The 18,424-nt window shown below is 58.4% G+C and overlaps 1 protein-coding gene across 3 annotated transcripts; it reads right to left on the bottom strand.

Moving 5' to 3' along the window:
- Positions 1-712: 712 nt before the first annotated feature.
- On the bottom strand, positions 713-18,110 carry ACVR1B (activin A receptor type 1B). 3 transcript variants are annotated; one of them, XM_015300266.4, is made up of 9 exons: positions 17,927-18,110; positions 10,052-10,291; positions 8,638-8,886; positions 6,602-6,832; positions 6,108-6,275; positions 5,467-5,623; positions 4,960-5,084; positions 4,312-4,442; positions 713-4,197 (listed from the first exon to the last, which is right to left on the bottom strand). In XM_015300266.4, exons 1-9 carry the CDS (start codon positions 18,036-18,038, stop codon positions 4,072-4,074), a joined length of 1,539 nt encoding a protein of 512 aa, XP_015155752.2. In that variant the 5' UTR covers positions 18,039-18,110; the 3' UTR covers positions 713-4,071. The 3 variants fall into 3 exon arrangements, with proteins under 3 accessions (XP_015155752.2, XP_046760926.1, XP_015155753.2); XM_046904970.1 differs by lacking the exon at positions 17,927-18,110 and adding an exon at positions 15,517-16,323; XM_015300267.4 differs by lacking the exon at positions 17,927-18,110 and adding an exon at positions 10,399-15,616.
- Between the last annotated feature and the right edge of the window lie 314 nt (positions 18,111-18,424).

An 18,424-nucleotide genomic window follows, 5' to 3' on the forward strand; every position in this document is an offset into this window, starting at 1 on the left:
AGTCGCGGTTGGACACGCCCCCTCTCCAATGAGCGGGAAGCTCCGCCCCCTGGGTCCGGCTCGGGTTTGGGATTGGGGTCTGTGGGGGGAGGTGGGGGGGTATGGGGTGATGGGGGCTGCGGGGTGATGATAGGGGGTCTATGGGATGTTGGGTGTGGTAGGACGCCGGGGGGGACGTGCAGGGAATAGGGGGTGCTGGGGGGGCTGCGGTGGTTCTCAGTATTGCTCTGTGCAGGATGGAGTGATGTGTGGGGCTGTGGGGCGCAGAGCCCCATGGGGAGGGCACAGCCCCATAGCAGGGCACACAGCCCCATAGCGAGGCACAGAGGCCTCACTGAAGGGCGGACAGCCCCATAGGAGGGCACATCCCATAAACATCCCATCCTGCCCCCCAAACTGCCCCCCCCCACTCCCACCCCCCACCGCTCCATTCCCTACATTCTGCCCGATCACAGCACTGCCCCCCCCCCCCCCCCCGACCCCCCCCCGGTCCAGACAGGGCAGCACAGACAGCAGCTGCACTCACAGACTGAGCCCAGGAGGACCCCCGGCAGATCTTCCCCCTGATCCGCTCATCCGTGGCTCTCATTAAGGTTAATTAACACCAGCAGTGCCACGGGGAGACCCCCCCACTTCCCCCAACCCCCCCCCCGAGGGGCAGCAAACAGTGGGAGCTCCGCACCCCCCAATAATCAGACCGAACCTCATCACGTCCAGCAGAACCCCAACAGCCTCGGGTTGGGTTTCCTTTCTTTATATTAAACAAAACCAAAAGGTTTCCTATCTTACACCGTATGTACAGTTGCATACTGAAGAGGTAAAGTGTCTCAGTGGCCATCGTACAGTCCGTCGCCCCCCCGGACCCCCCCCATCCTTTTCTGAGCCCCCCCCCATGTGCTGCAAAGTGCAGTGTGTGTGAATGCTACATGGCCCCATTGGGATGCGCTGGGGCAGAGGGGGGTGCGTGGCTGAAAGGGGGATGGGGGGGGATCAGTGCATGGAAGGTCCTTACAGAGCAGCCCTGACCCTATTACTGTGACCCTACAACCCTGACCCTATAACCCCAACCCTGACCCTATCACTGTGACCCTACAACCCTGACCCTATCATTGTGACCCTAACCCTATAACCCCAACCTCGACCCTATAACCCTGACCCTAGCACCATGACCCTGACCCTATAACCCCAACCTCTGACCATGACCCCAACCCTGACCCTATAATCCCAACCCCAACCCTGACCCCATAACCCCAACCATGACCCTGACCCCAACCCCATAACCCCGACCCTCTAACCTCAACCCTGACCCTCTAACCCTGACCATGACCCCAACCCTGACACCATAACCCCGACCATGACTCCAAGCCCGATCCCATAACCCAGAGCCTCTAACTCCAACCCTGACCCTATAACCCCAACCCAGATCCCATAATCCTGACCATGACCCCATAACCCTGAGCCTCTAACTCCAACTCTGACCCTCTAACTCCAACCCAGATCCTATAACCCCAATCCCAGCCCTGACCCCATAACCCCAACCCTGACCCCATAACCCCAACCCCAAGTCCAGCACGAGGCTCATCCTCCAAAACACATTGGGGCTGCAGTGAACCCACATCGTACCAACACAGGGCTAGGAGGAGGGGGGGGGCTTTCCTATGGCATTCAGCTCCCAGCAGCTGTAAGACCCCCCCGAAGACCCCCCACCACCACATTGGGGCCCAATGACAGCAGTGTGGGGGGGTGTGAGGTGAACACAGAGGACCCCCCACCCCCCCCATCACATTGGGTCCCAATGACAGCAGTGGGGGCATGGAGGGGGGGGGGGGTGACCACAGAGGACCCCCCCCCCCATCACATTGGAGCCCAACGACAGCAGTGGGGGCATGGGGGGGGAGGGGCAAACACAGAGGACCCCCCTCCATCACATTGGGGCCCAATGACAGCAGTGGGGGGGGTGTGAGGTGAACACAGAGGACCCCCCGCCCCCCCATCACATTGGGTCCCAATGACAGCAGTGAAGGGGTGGGGGTGGACACTGGGTCCCATTGTGGTGGGGGGGGCCCTCTATGACAGCAGTGGGGGCATGGGGGGGGGGGGGGGGGGCAAACACAGAGGACCCCCCTCCATCACATTGGGGCCCAATGACAGCAGTGGGGGGAGGGGGGTGGACACAGAGAACCCCCTCCCCCATCACACAGAGCCACAGACGGACAGCAGGGGGACGCACGGACGGGGGGGCTCACCCAGACTTCCAGTGCGAATGGAGCCGGCCGCATCGGGTTGGTTGGCCCATCAGAACCACTCCAGTTCAAAGCTATGGCTTCACCAAGGGCTGCGCCCCCAATGCTCAGCTCTAAACAGTCAGATGGACCCCCCCCCCTCCCCCCTCCCCAAAACGGCACCGAATGGAAAATAAAACCCATGCAGACCCCCCCCCCCCACCCCCCCCCCAGCTGTACACAGCCAACTCCAGGTGATGGGATTGATATGAGGGGGGGGATACAAAAGATGGATTGGATTGGCAAAGCTGTGCCCTGCAAAGCACTCTGTGCAGCCTCATAGGGGTGGGGGTGCCCTAAACGGGGGGGGGAGAGAGGGGCACTCCTAGAGGGGTATGGAACCCCCAGAGGGGTGTGGGACCCCCCCCAGAGGGGGATGGGACCCTTCCCAATGGGGTATGGGACCCCCTCCATAGGGTATGGACCCTCCCCATGGGCTGTGAAACCCCTCCCAATGAGGTGTGGGGACCCCCAGAGGGGTACGGGAGCCCCTCCATAGGGTATGGGGACTCCCAGAAGGGTATGGACCTCCCCACGGGGTGCGAGACCCCCCCTAATGAGGTGTAGGAAACCCAGATGGGCATGGGACCCTCTCCATGGGGTATGGGGACCCCCAGAGGGGTACAGGCCTCCCCCAGAGGGGTGTGAAACCCCCCCCCCCCCCCATGGGGTGTGGGCCCCTCTCTAGAGGGGTACGGCCCCCCTGCCATTGGGTGTGGGGCCCCCAAAGGGGTTTGTGAACTCCCTCCAAGGGGTGTGGGGCCCTCCCAATGTGCTGTGGGACCCCCCGAGAGGGGAATTCCGCCCCCTAAAGGTCTGCCCTGAGCTGCAGAGCTCTATAAGAGGACGTCCCCCCCCACCCCAAGCTCAGCTCCGTGGCTTCTCTTTGCTACCAAAAAAAAAAACCCCACAAAAAACCCCCCCCAAAACCAAAACCCACCCCCAAAAAAAACCCCAACCCCAGGAGGGAAATCAGTTCCTCCTTTTGTTTTTTTCATCCTATAAAAAAAGGGGGGGGGGGGGGGGGGGGGGGGGGGGGCAGTGCGGCACCCGGCGGGAGCTCCTACAGCCGGGGCCATGGAGGGGGGGGGGGGGGGGGGGGGTTCAATGGGAAGCAGCCCCAACCCCCCGGGGGAGGACAACGCTCACGAGGACGGGGAGAGCACCAGCACAGCTCCACGAGGACACCTGGTTTGCACATGCACAGAGAGCACGGACAGAGCTGGAGGGGAGCAGCAGCACGGGGACACAGGCATGCACCGCTGCACACCCCGGCAGCCACTCCTGGGGGGGGGTCGGGGGGGGGGGGGGGTCTTATTTTAAGCTTAAGAAGGGAAATCGTCTCGTGAAGCTGACAGACGGGTCGGGCTCAGCCTCTCGGAAGGGAGCACCATTGGTTTTTGCAGTGCTTTGCCTGCGTGGATGTGCCACAGTCCCCTGGCAACCTTCCCTTCTCCGCTGCCGCCGCTCGGCCTCCAGCACGGCCTCAACTTTACAGGGATTTCCATCAGGAAACGAGAGCTTGCGAGCGTGGCTGAGAGCCCTCAGAGTCCCTCTCAGCTCCCCACGCTGTCAGGAGGTGATCGTTCAAAGGTTTCTGATTGTTTCATACCCGAGAGGAGGGAGCAGAGCAGAGCAGAGCACGGAGCAGCTCTGTCCCCCCCGTCCAGCAGCCCGCAGGTCGCGCTGGCTGGTTGGTAGCAGTAGATTGGGCAGAAACACGAGGTAGGCCTCCATCACACACCTACTCTAGCATGGCAGCTCGGTGCAGTTTCCTCCTGCTCAGCAATTAGATCTTCACATCTTCCTGGACGCTGAGCTGTGAGAGGGTCTTCTTAATGCGCAGGGCGGTGAGGCGAGCCGCTCCGTTGGCGTACCAACACTCCCTCATCATCTTACCCATCACCCGCAGCGCCTGGCCGGGACACGAGGGCACACATCAGTCCTCCCCTGACCCCCCTGCACACCTCCTGCAAGCTTTATAGCGATGGGAAAGGGACGGGAGGGGGCAGAGCAGCCCCTGTCTCACCTCGTAGCTCTGCCACCAGTTGGGGATGTTCGGCCGCAGCTTCTGATCGCACACCACCTTCCGCATCTCCTCGATGGAAGGGTCAGAGGGCACCAGGTCGTAGTATGGCAGCTGATACTCCTCGTGGATCCCTGAGATGGGGGGGAAAAGGGGGGATGTGTGGCATTCCTGGCAGCACAAAGTGCAGCCACGGGGCTGAGGGAGGGCGGGTGGTGCTGCTGCAGGCTGCTGGGACGCGTCAGCGCTGTAAGGTTACGCAGAACAGCAAGGAAGGATCTGGGATTTGAGTTTTACAAGAAGCATTCGGGGCAACAGAACGCAGCTGGCCCAGCTGGAACGCAGGCAGCACGCTGTGATCAGTCCCTGCCAGCACAGAGGGCAGAGTGTGCCAAACTGCTGCTTTGTGCCCATGTGGGGAACACCGCCAGGCAGCCGATGGGTTGGATGCCAACCCAATCCATCCTCAAAACCCACCCAAAGGAACAGCAAATGCTGCCCAGAATGAGAACTCCACCTCCCCACCACGGCCAGGAGTCCCTTCTGGTGGCCGTGCACACAAACGCGCCCTCCTGCAGCGTTGTGCTGCTGAGACCCTCACATCTCCTCAGCAGCAGGGCTGGGGAAGCTGAGCGCACCGACCGGCCTCACCTCCTGCGTTGCACCTGCGAGCGATCTCCCAGTAGACCAAACCCAGGGCGTAGATATCAGCACACTTAAATGAATCAAAGTGCTTCATGTTGATGGTTTCATCCAGGACCTCGGGAGCCATGTATCTGCACAACAGAGAAGGAGCAGGGTGTTAATCCTGGGAGGAATGGAGGATGGGAAATGGGGTTTACCCAGCACCCAGCGGATGGAATGGAACGGTGCAGCCTTCATCAGCACAGAACGGGGCCCAGAGGAGCAAACAGAGCAGCTCCAGGAGAGCAGCACGTTGGGAAAGGCAAAACCAGCCCAAAGCACAGCAGCTCCAGGCAGCAGCCCCCAGACGGCGTGCAAGAAGGCCAAGCTCGTTGCCAAGCCTTATATAAGCCCTGTGGTTCTGGCCTACGCCTCCCAGCTCAGCAGGACCCGAGTGAGAAGGGAAGGCAGAGGGCACGGAGCTGACACTGCAGGAAGGTTTAGGACACAAAACCCCCCCCGGTGCTCCCATACCGTTTGGTTCCAACCCTTTGGTTCGGGGCGATGTCAATGGTGTCCGTGACGGAGTCGTGGCGCACAGCGAGCCCCAGGTCAGCAATGGCACACGTGCCATTCTTCTTCACCAAGATGTTCTTGGATTTCAGGTCTCTGTGAGCAATCCCAGGCTTTCCTAAGAGAGCAAAACAAGACGTGGCAGGGGTCACGGGCTGGGGAGGGCTGTGCTGGCGCAGAGGCAGCACCGGATCTCATGGCATGAGCACAATTCTTGGTGTTGCGACACGCTTTCCTGTTTGGATTCGCTTCAGTGCCGAAGGAAAGAGCAGTGCTGACAGCCTGCAAAGGCCCCGTGTTGGCTGCAGTGTCACCCCGAGGCCTGCAGAGGGATTCCAGCTCCACGCTCCCATGTGGATGTGAGGGGTGGATCACTGCTGCTGCCCGCACTGACCTCACATCTGCACCCTAACACTGCAGCTGCTCGGCTGGGAAATGCTGATGGAAATCCCAGGACCCAACAGAGGTCAACGCTGCACACAGCAGCCAAAGCCATCAGCCCAACGCCCACCAGGCGGACCCAACCGCATTCGCACCCCTCTCCAGCTCTGCTTCATTCTCCCCTCGGGAGCTCCCAGCACGTCTCCAAACCCCGCTCATACCCTGAGTACCCACGATCTCCATGTGCAGGTGGGCCAGCCCGCTGGCAGCAGACAGAGCAAGCTTGATCATCCCCTCTATGGTCACTGTGTAGCGGTTCAGGTAGTCAAAGAGAGATCCGTGCTCGTGGTAATCGGAGACGAGCCACAGCTGTGTCCACGTCCCGTTGTCTGCAGAAGGAAAGCGGTGTTTCTCAGGGACAGAGCAGAGCCGCTGAGCGCTGCGCATCCCTTTGGCACACAGAACCACTGGGTAAGGCTGCAGCTCAGCAGCCAGCCTGGGGCAGGCCAGGTGAGGAGCATTAAGGTACACACGACACACACACGTCTCTATGCAACAGTTTTCATCTTCCCACCCTGCAGTGGGACACACTCGCACACGCAGCAGGATGCTGATGGCTTTCTTTAGCACTTAACTGCACGTGTGAGCCAAGCGATGCAGCTCTCAGAAGCAGCACGCCGATGGGGTCTGTGCTGTCAGGGCTGAGCAGTTTTACCTTTGTTGTCTGCAGCAATGAAGCCCAGGATGTTCTCATGTCGCAGCATAACGGTTTGGTAGATTTCTGCTTCCCTGAACCAGGAACGTTCCTCACGGGAAGAGAAGATCTTCACAGCCACGTCACCTCCGCGCCATCGGCCGCGCCACACCTCCCCAAAGCGGCCCTTCCCAATGATCTCCTGCAGGACGATCGTCCGAGCCACGGTCCGCTGCACAAAAAGTGGCAAACCTACAAAGAAAAAGGAGAACTGAAGGTCTGCTGCAGTGAAAAGACGGCTGTCAGCAGGCAGTGGTGCGCCATCGCGGCTAGGAAGGCCACCGGTGTCCGGATGACCAATGGTTGGCCAATGGTTGACCATGAGATAGCAGTGTCTCCTGTGGCCAGGAAGCCCATTGGTGTCCCAGTTGGCCAACGGTTGGCCAATGCTTGGCCATGAACCAGCAGTATGTCCTGGTGACCAAGAATGCTACTGGTGCCGTGGTTGACCAATGACTGACCAGTGGTTCACCAATGGTTGACCAACACGTGACCATGAGCCAACTGTGCCCTGGTGGCCAAGAAGGTCACTGGTGTCCCAGTTGACCAATGATTGGCCAGTGGAGGACCATGAGCCAGCAGCGTGTCACAGTGGCCAAGAAGGCCGATGGTGTCCTGGTTGAGCAATAGTTGACCATGAGCCAGCAGTGTATGTGACCATGAGCCAACTGTGCCCTGGCGGCCAAGAAGGTCACTGGTGTCCAGTTGACCAACAGTTGGCCAACGGGGACCATGAGCCAGCAGTGTATCCCGGTGGCAAGGAAGGCCACTGGTGTCCTGGTTGACCAATGATTGGCCAATGGTTGACCAATATGTGGCCATGAACCAACTGTGTGTCCTAGTAGCCAAGAAGCCACCGATGCCCTGCTTGATTAATGGTTGACCACAAGCCAGCAGTGTGTTCTGGTGGCCAAGAAGGCCAATGGTTGCCTAGGGGCACTGCTCAGAGTGGGGCCAGCATGGCAAGGAGGTGCTTCCCCCTCTGCCCTGCACTGGGAAGACCCCATTTGGAGCACTGGGCCCAGTGCTGGGCTCCCCAGTTCAGGGCAGACTGGGAACTGCTGGGAGAGCCCCACAGGGGGTGCAGAGCTGTGGGGTCCTGGAGCACCTCCTGGTGGGGACAGACTGAGAACCCCAGGGCTGTTCCCCTGGGGGAGAGAACACTGAGAGGGAATCTGATCAACACTGAATAGAAACTCCTAAAGCCCAAAGAGGAACATTACCAAACCCAGAAGTCTACATTTGATACTGCTCAGCAGCCTAAGCAGGATCCAAACCAGCAAATGGCAGCAGCTCCTGCACCTGGGTAGGAAGGGCCATTTGGCTGCTTGGAAAGCAGCTGCGTATCACTTTGAAGCAGCCTGCAAACCACCAGCAATGAGGAAAACAGCATCCAGGGAAGTACTGCTCCATGGCAGATCAAAGGAACTTCAGCCTGAATATGGGAAGAGTGGAACCCGAAGGTTGACACTGCTGAAAAGCAGTAAAACCCCAAAGCTTCTCATAGGAAAGGAGTCCTAGCACAGCTGCCACACCTTATGTAAGCTGCAGAGCTCACCTGCTGACAGTGAGCGCAGAAGAGATCCCCAAACAGCTCATATATAACAGATGTGGTGAAGGTTGGTTCCCTAGCCGGATCTCAGGTTGCTATATCCTCTGCCTCTCTGGGTTACTCCACCACTGCCATCTGCTGCAAAATTCCCTTTATTTTTTAACCTAACTGCTCTCACAGCTCAAAGCCACGAGCAAAACCCTTGTTTCCCTCAGTGTTCCAGGGATGGGTTCTGAAATGCTGTGAACACACGAACACACTGCAGGCTGTGGCAGAACCAAGGACTCCCTGGGATGAAACAGGCTCTGCAAACAGGCTCTGCTCCTCCTCCTGATAGGGCAGCACACGTGGGGCGGTGAGGCAACGGCCTCAGTTCTGCAAGCTGAGCCAGAACCCGCTCCAGCTCCACGTCCTCGTTGGTCATTCCCAGTCATAGCCTCCTTACCTGAGCCAGAGCCAGAGGTGGAGAGATCGTAGACGAGATCTTGCAGCGTCTTGTCCTTCGACAGGCACATTTCACAAGAGGGGTCCTCCATGTCCAGCCGCTGCCGGTTGTGATAGACGCGCTGGTGGTGATGAAACACGAAGACAACAATGATGACGACCACGAAGACGAGGAAGACGGGCCCAGCAATCACTGCCACCAGCTCCACCGGACCCCAGCTTGATGGGGGCTCGTTGTCCTTCAGGTGTCCTTGAGAGGGAAGCAAGAAGAAACACAACGCTATCACCCCTTCACAAGTGCTCTTTGAGGACCTCCTCATGCTTTAATTCTCCTCTCAGAGCCTGGACTTTTTGTTTGCTGGCCCGGGATGGCAGAGCATGCACCAAACAGCAGTGTTAACATAGGGATGGTCACTGCCAGGCAGCCAAACTGCAGGGAGGACCCGCAAATGAAAGCAGTGCTTTGGTTGTGGCGCTGGGGATGGCAGCTCCTGCTGCCCAGCAGGGTGGGAGCCTCCCCTGGGCCAGCCCTGCTTCTCTGAGCTGTGCTTTACTGTGCCCTGGCACTCTAAAAGGGGGGGGAACATCAAGCAGCACTCAAGGAAGGACCCATTTTTGCCCCCACTCCCTTTGTCCCTTTGTCCACAATGAGAGCAACCGCTCGCCTTGAGAACAGACAGGCCTTCCCCCACTGCACACAAAGGAAGCGGATCCCACAGCCTTGCTCAGACCCACGGCACAGCAACCTGAAATGCAGAGCTATGAGGAAGTTCTGTGCACTTCTCTGTCCCAGGGCAGACGTTCCCACACCCCCAGGCAGGGCAGGGCTGCCTCCTCAGCACCCCCCCGCCCCGCTCTGCTCCCCTCCCCCCGCCACACCACGGAGGTGTGCAGCCCCAGAGGGAGGAAAGCACAGCCGACAGAGGGATGGGAGAGGGACCCGAGCTGTGCCCAGGGAACACACAGCCTGCTGTGCTCAGGCCATGCAGATGCAAAGCACCGTGCAGCAGAAGCTCGTATGTAAGTGCAGATGCACAGATCTGCTGCTGCTTCCAGGAGTCTGCGTGGAGATCAGGGTTGATAAGGAGAGGAGTGTCATCATGTGAAGGTGGGGGGGGAGGGGGAAAAACCCAACCACAACCCAATGAGGAAAGCTTCCCCCGGCCCAAAGCACCACCTCAGCATCTGCTGACATTTCGTCTGCCACAGGGGAGCTCGAGCAACTCCACGTGTTAATTGGAAGCAGCTCGTTATTCCCTCCACTTCACCAATCAAGGAAATAAGCCCAGTGCTCGAGTCTGCACAGCAACCAAAGGGAAGCAGGGAAAACGCTGCTGGGAACGCCTCAATCCCAGCCCCGAGCAGCCAGACTTCCCCTCCCCACATCCACCCCACGTGCTGAGCTCCCTCCTCACCGCTGGGAACCATTAAATCGATCTTGTTGCAAAAATCAGAGTAGCAGCAGTGGGTGTTCCGCAGGTCCTCGGAGCTCAGGCAGTAGAAGGGTTTCCCAGCAGGGATCAGTTTGGCTTCGGGGATGCAGGTCCGCACGTGGTGCTTCACCCCATCCAGGTTGAAGACGGACACCATGCAGGCGCCGTCCGTCTCGCAGGTGGAGTTGGCTTGCTTGCAGTCAGAGCACAGACATGTCAGAGCTGCAAAACAGAGCGGGAGCAAACCCTTAACGTCCAACAGAGACCAAGCATGCAAGGCAAGGGCAACTTGCTGCCTTTATTTTCCCACTTGGGAGGGTCATCTCTACCTCAATGCCTGGGAGGTGCAGGCCTAGCTGGTGGTGGAGGGGCTCATGTTTGATGGTCCATGGGTGAGAGCCCACAAAGCAGAACGAAACGCAATCAGAGCCTTCCCAGCAGGTGCTGCCAGCCCTCCTCACAGCCACCACCAGAGCCGACCCAACAGCCCCGCAAGGATGTTTGGCCCACGCCAACCCCAGCGCCACTCAAACCGGCGCTGCGAGCCGAGCGTGCTCCACCCAGACAGCTCAGGGGCTCCTTTAGGAACTCCCTTCCTGGTGTGAGACGCAGCTTTGGGTCACACACATCCCTGCCCTCCTGCCTGCTCACCACGAGCATCGTTTGGGTGCAGAGCGAAGAAGCCCCAGGATGGGCCCCCACCTTTCCAGCCCCGCTTTCGGCTCTCGCGCTGTGCCAAAAACCTGCAAGCAAAGCCCCATCCCTGCAAACAAAGGGCCAAGACAACAATGTGGAGGAGAAGGGTGGGGCTTGCAGGATTTGCTCCGGCTCTCATCAGATCTCAGCCTCCCCGGAGGGAGCCTGCAACATGTACTCACCCGCTGCAAACACTCGCTCACGTGGGGAGGGTTTGGAGACACAACAGCAGGGTTAACTCTTCCCCAGCCCGACAGCTGCGCTCAAAGGACGTGCACAGAAGCCAGCGTGGGGCAGAGGGGTGTGCAAAGCCCTCCGTCGTGCAATTAGTGGGTTTAATGAGCACCCAGCAACAGGGACAGCACTGAGAGTTGCTTCGTTCCTGGCTGCAGTGGAGTGGAGCGCTGGGGGGGGAGGGGGGGGGAAACAAGCAGCTCCACACCAACCTGGGGGCTGTTTGGGAGGAAGACGCCCATTATCCCTCATGTGAGTGGTAAATCAGTTAGGCTGATTGCATTAGGACTCCATTCTGCCTGGTTGTGCTCTTTGTCTGCCAGCTGCTGCTGCTGCGAGCGGCTGAGCGGCCGCGGTGCAGGGAAACACAGAGGGGTGAGATGGCTTCCAAAGCATCATATGGAAACACAGCGAGGAAAGGGACACGGGACAGACCCCAGGAATGCACTGTCCTGAGAGCATCGCACCTGCTCAGCTCTTAAAGGGATGCTTTGGAATCACAGGATGAATGGAAGGAAATTCCCCCCGAGCTCTGAGTGCAGGAAGGGCAGCTCTGTGCCCAGGGAACAAAGGTTGGCTCTCATGGAGCCTTAATGGAAACCACGGGGAGGAAAGAGCAGACAGGGCACATTCCTGCCTTCGTGTCTGCTCACAAGGAAACGGTGCCTTCAAGCAGCTCCTTGGTTGCTTTATCAAAAGCTCGGGGTAGGAATTAAAGCTGCTGAAGGAACACGTCCCACCACGCAGACTCTTTGCAACTCCATTTGGGCACAGCCAAACCGAGCTGTTCCTGCTGCTCTCCTTTCCGAAGCAGAGATGTGGGCTGCAGCAGCTGCACTTCCAGATCTCAAAGGCACATAAATCCCCTCAGTGCTCCAATGGAGCTGCCTGCAGAAACTCCTCTCCATTTCCTACCTGCCCCAGAACGGAGCGTCCTCTCAGGACCTCCAGCAGAGGCACTGCTGCACCCTCTGGGTTTTGTTGGCAGAGCTGAAAACAAACAAACCCAGCAGGAAGAGCCCCATCTGCTGCGTGCAGAGCCCACCTTCCATCCCAGGAGGGCTCTGCAGCCCCATTTCACCCCGTGTTGTTCCCCCTATAGGCCACGAGCTCTTCCTTAACACATTTGCACGCTGGGCTACGGAGAGCAGCATCACCAGAGCCAATTAAGACCATAGCATGTGTGTGCTGCACCTCCCACCAAGGCCCTTCCAGGTCCTGGCAGGTCGCTAGGGTGCATTTTGGGATGGCATCCTGACCCCAGCTCTGCTCTTCCCCAAGCCAGCAGCTGCAGCTGCACAGGGGGGACTGCAGCAAAGCACAGGGCAGCCCGGCCATGCCCCACATTTCAGGTCTGGTTCACCAGAAGGGAAAATCCTTCTCCCATCAGTAGCGCTCTCTCCCCATGGATGGGGTTGGAATACAGACAAGCACAGATCCCCATTTCTCATACCTCCATGGGGCTCCGGGAGCAGCAGAGGTGGAGCAGGAGGAGACGTGAGCCAAGCAAAGAACTTCCCATGCCAACAGCATTCCTCCTCTGGGGAAGGAAAGCTCCCATCCAGCAAAACACACCACCCACCTCATCAAAGGGCAGAGGAAAACAAAGGAGCAGCTCAGAGCGGTCGGAATGCTCTGGGATGAGCTGTGGGATGGTGCTGCAGGAGCCACGTCTGCTCCAGGAGGGCTGGAACCGGCCCAGCATGGAGCTGTGGGTCCCTGTGATGGGAGCTGTGGGTCCCCACGATGGGAGCCGTGCCCTCCTCCTGCAGGACTGCATTCCCAATAACACAGCAGAACCACCACAGTGCTCCCCCCCAGCACAACTCAGCTCCATCCCAGCCCTCCCAACACCCGCTGGGCTCTGGGATACCTGGAACCAGTAAGCATGGACATGTGGACAACCTCATAACGGTGCCAAATGCCTTTAGCAGCACTGCTCCCCACATCTCCTGGAGGTGTGCAATGCAAGATGACGTTCTCTCATCACAAAGCACTCCACCTGACCGGGATGTATTAAGGTAATTAACCTGAAGGCAATGATTGGTAAAAGTGCCAATACCCACCCACGTATTGAGCAGATTTCTGCAGCGATGGTGAGCTGCTGTTCAACAGTTTGCATTGCTAGCAGTGATCCCCCATTCCTGAGCCCCCCCAGAACTCTGCAGCTGCAATGGATTCCATCTCCGTGCAGCCCCTGGCTCCTGTGGGGAGGGGGGGGATGGCAGTTCTGGGTCTCTGTGCTCTCCTCATTTGACCATGGGACCCCGAGAATGGATCTTAGAGATGAGAGGATCACAGAATGCATTGGGTTGGTGAGAGGGTCCTGAAAGATCACAGAACCATGAGATCATTGAGTTGGAAGGGTCCTTAAAGATCACAGAACCATGGGATGGTTAGGTTGGAAAGGACCATAAAGATCACAGAACCATGGGATGGTTGGCCTGGAAAGGTCCTTAAAGATCACATAAGCACGGGATGGTTGGGTTGGAAAGGACCATAACGATCAGAGAACCACAGGATGGTTGGGTCGGAAAGGTCCTTAAAGACCATAGAACCACAGCTGGTTAGGTTGGAAAGGTCCTTAAAGACCATAGAACCACAGGACGGTTGGGTCGGAAAGGTCCTTAAAGAACACAGAAACATGGGATGGTTGGGCTGGAAAGGTCCTTAAAGATGACAGAACATGGGATGGTTGGGTTAAAGATCATAGAAGCATGAGATGGTTGGGTTAGAAGAGTCCTTAAAGCTCAGCATTGCAGCCACAGTGCTGCCATCTCAAATCCTTTCCTGCATTTTGCTGCCTCCCCATCCCTTCCCCTCTTCTGTTCCCTGCTGGAGCTTCTGAAATCTACTGACCCACTGCTGCTAAATGAAACAGAGTTAAAATTAGCTGCAAAGCACTGTGAAAAAAAAAAAAAAAGCACTTGCACACAAGTCATCCAGAAACTAAAAATTATACGGGGAGATTTAAAGTTAGAAACAAGAGTCCCAACGTTTCGAGCTGGCTGCAGTCCCCTGGCATGGGCTGAGCTGGGCACCAACGTGGCTGAACAGAACACATCTATTAAAGGGGGGAAAAAATAGAGAGAGAAACGTGCTCTCACCTTCAAAGAAGAGCTTCCCTGCATTGACTGGAGCGATGCAATAGGCGAGCTTTAAATGAATTTTAAATAAGGGAATTGACAGGAGCCTCATCATTACTAGGTTAATTAGAAGAAGCCCTGACATTTCTGCTGCTGTTGCTCTTCAACTGAGAAAACAGACATATGGCTCCAAACCGCCTCTCCACGCTCGGGTCTGACGCCTGCCTGGTGTTCACACTTGGGAGGAAAATGGTTCAGGAGACACCAAAACGGCACAGCTCCGTCCTGCAAGGCAGCTGTGCCACAGCACTGATGGCCCATAGGGCTGGAGGACCGCACTGAGCACTGCTGGGGGTCACAGACACTGCTTGGGGTCCGCAGCCCAGCACCAATGGCCTTTGGGGCTTCAAATCCATGCTGCACATCCTTAGGCATGGTTTGGGGGTCTACAGACCAGAGCTGATGGCTTTCAGGGCTGAAAACCCACACTGGGGTCTACAGATGAGAACTGATGGGGGTCCACAGCCCAGCACTGATGGCATTCGGGGCTTCAAACCCATGCTGCACATTTTTGGGGTCTACAGATCAGAGCTGATGGCTTTCAGGGCTGAAAACCCACATCATACAGCCTTAGGATCTACAAAGCAAAATGGATGGGGGTCTACCGAGCAACACCGATGACTTTCAGGGCTTCAAACCCATGCTGTACATTTTTGGGGTCTACAGACGTTTTTTGGGGTCTACAGATAAGAGCTGATGGCCTTCAGGGCTGAAAACCCACACTGCACAGCCTTGGGATCTACAGATCAGAACGGATGGGGGTCTACTGACATTCCTGGGGACTACAGAGCAGAAATGATGAGGAACTACAGACATTTTTGGAGTCCATAGATCAGCACCAATGGCTTTCAGTGCTTCAAACCCACGCTGTACATTTCTGGGGTCCACAGATCAGAGCTGATGGGGATCCACAGACGTTTCTGGGGTCTACAGCCCAGCACCGATGGCCTTCAGGGCTTCAAACCCAATACCCACATTTTTAGGGTCTACATAGCGGAAGTGAGGGGGGTCTATGTACATTTCTGGGGGATCCACAGGCATTTTTAGGGGTCTACAGGCATTTCTGGGGGGTCTGCAGACCACCACTGATGACTCTCAAGGCCTGAGACCCACGCTGTCCATTCTCAGGCACATTTCTGGGTCTAATTAACACGGCGCTGAAGGCACAGCCTGCCTGCCTTCCACCACCCAGCAGCACACATCTCTTACATCTAACGAGGGCAGAGGAGGCAGCAGGCATTAGGAAGGCTTCAACATGCTGAGAAATCTGCTTTTCTGCTGGGAAAGGGGGAAAAAAAAAAACCCACCTCCATCATCAAACACAACTGGGGGGGCTTAAATCCGAGCTCCCATCCCCACAGAAGGACTCACATGCAGCAGCGTGGCCTCAAAGCACCTGGAAACACCGACAGCCACCACAGCTCAGCTCTGAGCAGAGCAGAGCAGCAGAGAGATGAGATTTCCACCAGTCAACACCCAGGGAGTGAACTTTGCCTTGCAGCACTGACGTTCCCTTTTGCAACAGCCATTTCCGGAGCATCCATTGCTGGCATTGGGTGCACGGGGAGGAATCTGGGCTGTCTGGCCAAGGAGTTCAAGAATGTTTTGCTGGACACTGCTTTTCATTTCCAGTCTTTCTTGGAAAGCTGTGGGGCAGCCCGATGGGACCGGGTGGGTGTGGGCTCTATGAGGGTGCTGGGATCATCACTGGGGGTGCTGCAATCAGGTTTTCCTGCAAGAGCAAAACCTACCTACGGCCATGCCAAAGGATCACTGCATGCTTGTTTTAAAGGGAAAGCAAAGGAGGTGCTTCCTACTCCATTTCCCAGCACACACATTGCTCTGCAGCTCCGGAGTGCTGCAGAAACGAGGATGTTTCTATGGCAGATGGGGGGCAGTGAGGGCAGGTGATGCCCACAGAACGCTGTGTGTGGGGCAGAGCCATCCCAGTGCAGCACCACCACATCTCAGAGCAGCCCCTCGGGTCCCCCGAGGCCAAACCTTCCATAGGACAACACAGATGAGGCAGGAAAACAATAGCTGTGGATGAAAGGCAGCTTGGTGCCGCCCCTCGGGCTCTTCCCTGTTCATTTTTTACATGCATGCATTCACAGAAAGCCCCTTTTTTGCATGCAAATCCTGCAGGACGGGGTCTCCTTTGGGACCCCGTGCCCCCCCTTAAAGCCTCAACACACACAAAGCCCAACACAGCGCTGCTCAGCATCCCTATGTTGCAACAGCAGGCGGGCTGAGCACGCCTTGCACACACACACACACACACACACACACACACACACACACACACACCTTCCCCTGCTGCCCCGCAGCCATCTCAAGCAGCCAACAAGTCCGGATCTGCCCTCCCTGGGCTCTTCCCTCTCCCTGCAGCAAAGCTGGGTGGTGAGAGGGCAGGAGGAGGAACCCGGTGCTCCTGTTGGAACACATCCTTGTGTTACACAAGCACCGAGCGACCCCGATTGCTGCACACACACAGCACAGCCACCAGCAGAACACCAACAGGTGCCCCGAGCCCTAAAAAAGGGGGGAATTTGGGACCCCCCCCCCAACAGGTTGGGATCCCTGGGGAAGTGAAGGGAGAGCAGCGGAGCCAACAAAGCCCGTCCCTCCCTCACCTCCCTGCTAACAAATATTTGCTCAGGGGTGCTGGGGAGGAAAGGGGGGGGGGGGGGAAGAACGGGCAAAGGATTCCTCTAAAAAAGGGGGAGGGGGCTTTCTGGGTGTTGCAGTTCATGGAGCACAGGGGGTGCTCAACACCCCCCCCCAATCACAGCCCTATAGAGGGGAAGGGGCCCCCCAAAAGCACGGGGTGGCCCAAGGCTCTATTCCTCTTCCTCCCCCTTGCAGAGCCACAGAAGGAGCCCCCATAAGTGTGGGGCGGCCCACAGCTCAGCACCAGCACGGTGGATTCCCCCCCCACCAAACACCCCCACACCCTCAGGAGGTGCTCAAGGCTGTGCCCCCCCCCCCCCCGGGCCCTACCAAGCCCTGGGTGCCCCCATCTGCCCCCACCCCAATCCCAACCCCCATTGCTGGCTTTGCCCCCCCCCCCCCAGTTCCTCCTCCCAACCCCACACTCCCCTGCCTACCCCCCCCCCACTTCCCTGACCCCTCAGCACCTCCCCACACCCTCAATCTGGGGGGGGGGGGGGAGGGGGAATCCCCCAAGGACCCCCCTGAGCCCCCAGCACTGACCTCACCCCCCCAACATTCACCTCAAGGGCTCCTCCTCTGCCCTCCCCCCCCCCTCGGCTCTTCATAGGGACCCCCTATGTTACCTCAGAGCCCCCCCACCTCACCTCTGGGCTCCTCAACCCCCCTCCCCGCCCAGGATCCACTCAGAGACCCCCAAATCCCCTCAGGGCTCCCCTATAATTACCTCCAGGCTCCTTAAGTTCACACAGCCCCCCCTCCACCCCCCCAGGACCCTCTGAACCCCCCCAGCTCCACTCAGAGCCCTCGGGCTGCCCCCAAAATCACCTGCGGCCTCCTCACCCCCCCCCCCGATCCATTCAGGGCTCCTTTAAACCCATTCACAGCCCCCAACTCCCCCCCCCGAACCACCTCAGGGCCCTTCAGGGCGCCCCTCAGAGCTCGGATCCACGCAGGGTCCCCCGAGGCCCCCTCAGGACCCCCGAAATCACCTCATTCCCCCCCCCCATCTGCCCCAATTCCCCCCCCCCCGGTGCCGCCGGGCGGGGGCGGGGCGCCGCGCCGCCATGTTGTGGCCGGGCTGACGGGCCGGGCCCGGAGCTGCACTCACCGCGGGCCCCGCCGGGAGCCCCGGCCATGAGGAGGGCGAGCAGCGGCAGAACGGCGGCGGTGGAGGCGGCGGAAGCGGCGGAGGGCGGGGGCCGGCGGCGGGGGGCGGCCATGGCGAGCGCCGCGGCCTCGGAGCCCAACGGCGGCGGCGGCGCCTCAGGAGGGGCGGGAGGGGGCGGAGCCACGGAGGGGGCGGGGCCACGGGCGAGAGAGGGGCGTGGTCACGGGCAGGAGGGGGCGCGGTCATTGGTGGAGGGGGCGTGGCCACTCTTAAAGGGGACGCACCGCGCCTGGGGGGGGGTGTGTGTTTGTGTGTGTGCGCACGCAAGTATATATGTACGTGCATGTGTGCATGTGTGTGTATGCATGTATTTATGTGTGCGTGCATGTATGGATATATATGTGTGTGTGTGCATGCATGTATTTACGTGTGCATGTGTGTGTATGCATGTATTTATGTGTGCATGTGTGCCTGCATGTATGTGCACACGTATGTGCA

Source organism: Gallus gallus, chromosome 34, assembly GCF_016699485.2.
Source record: "Gallus gallus isolate bGalGal1 chromosome 34, bGalGal1.mat.broiler.GRCg7b, whole genome shotgun sequence".
Classification (NCBI taxonomy): domain Eukaryota; kingdom Metazoa; phylum Chordata; class Aves; order Galliformes; family Phasianidae; genus Gallus; species Gallus gallus.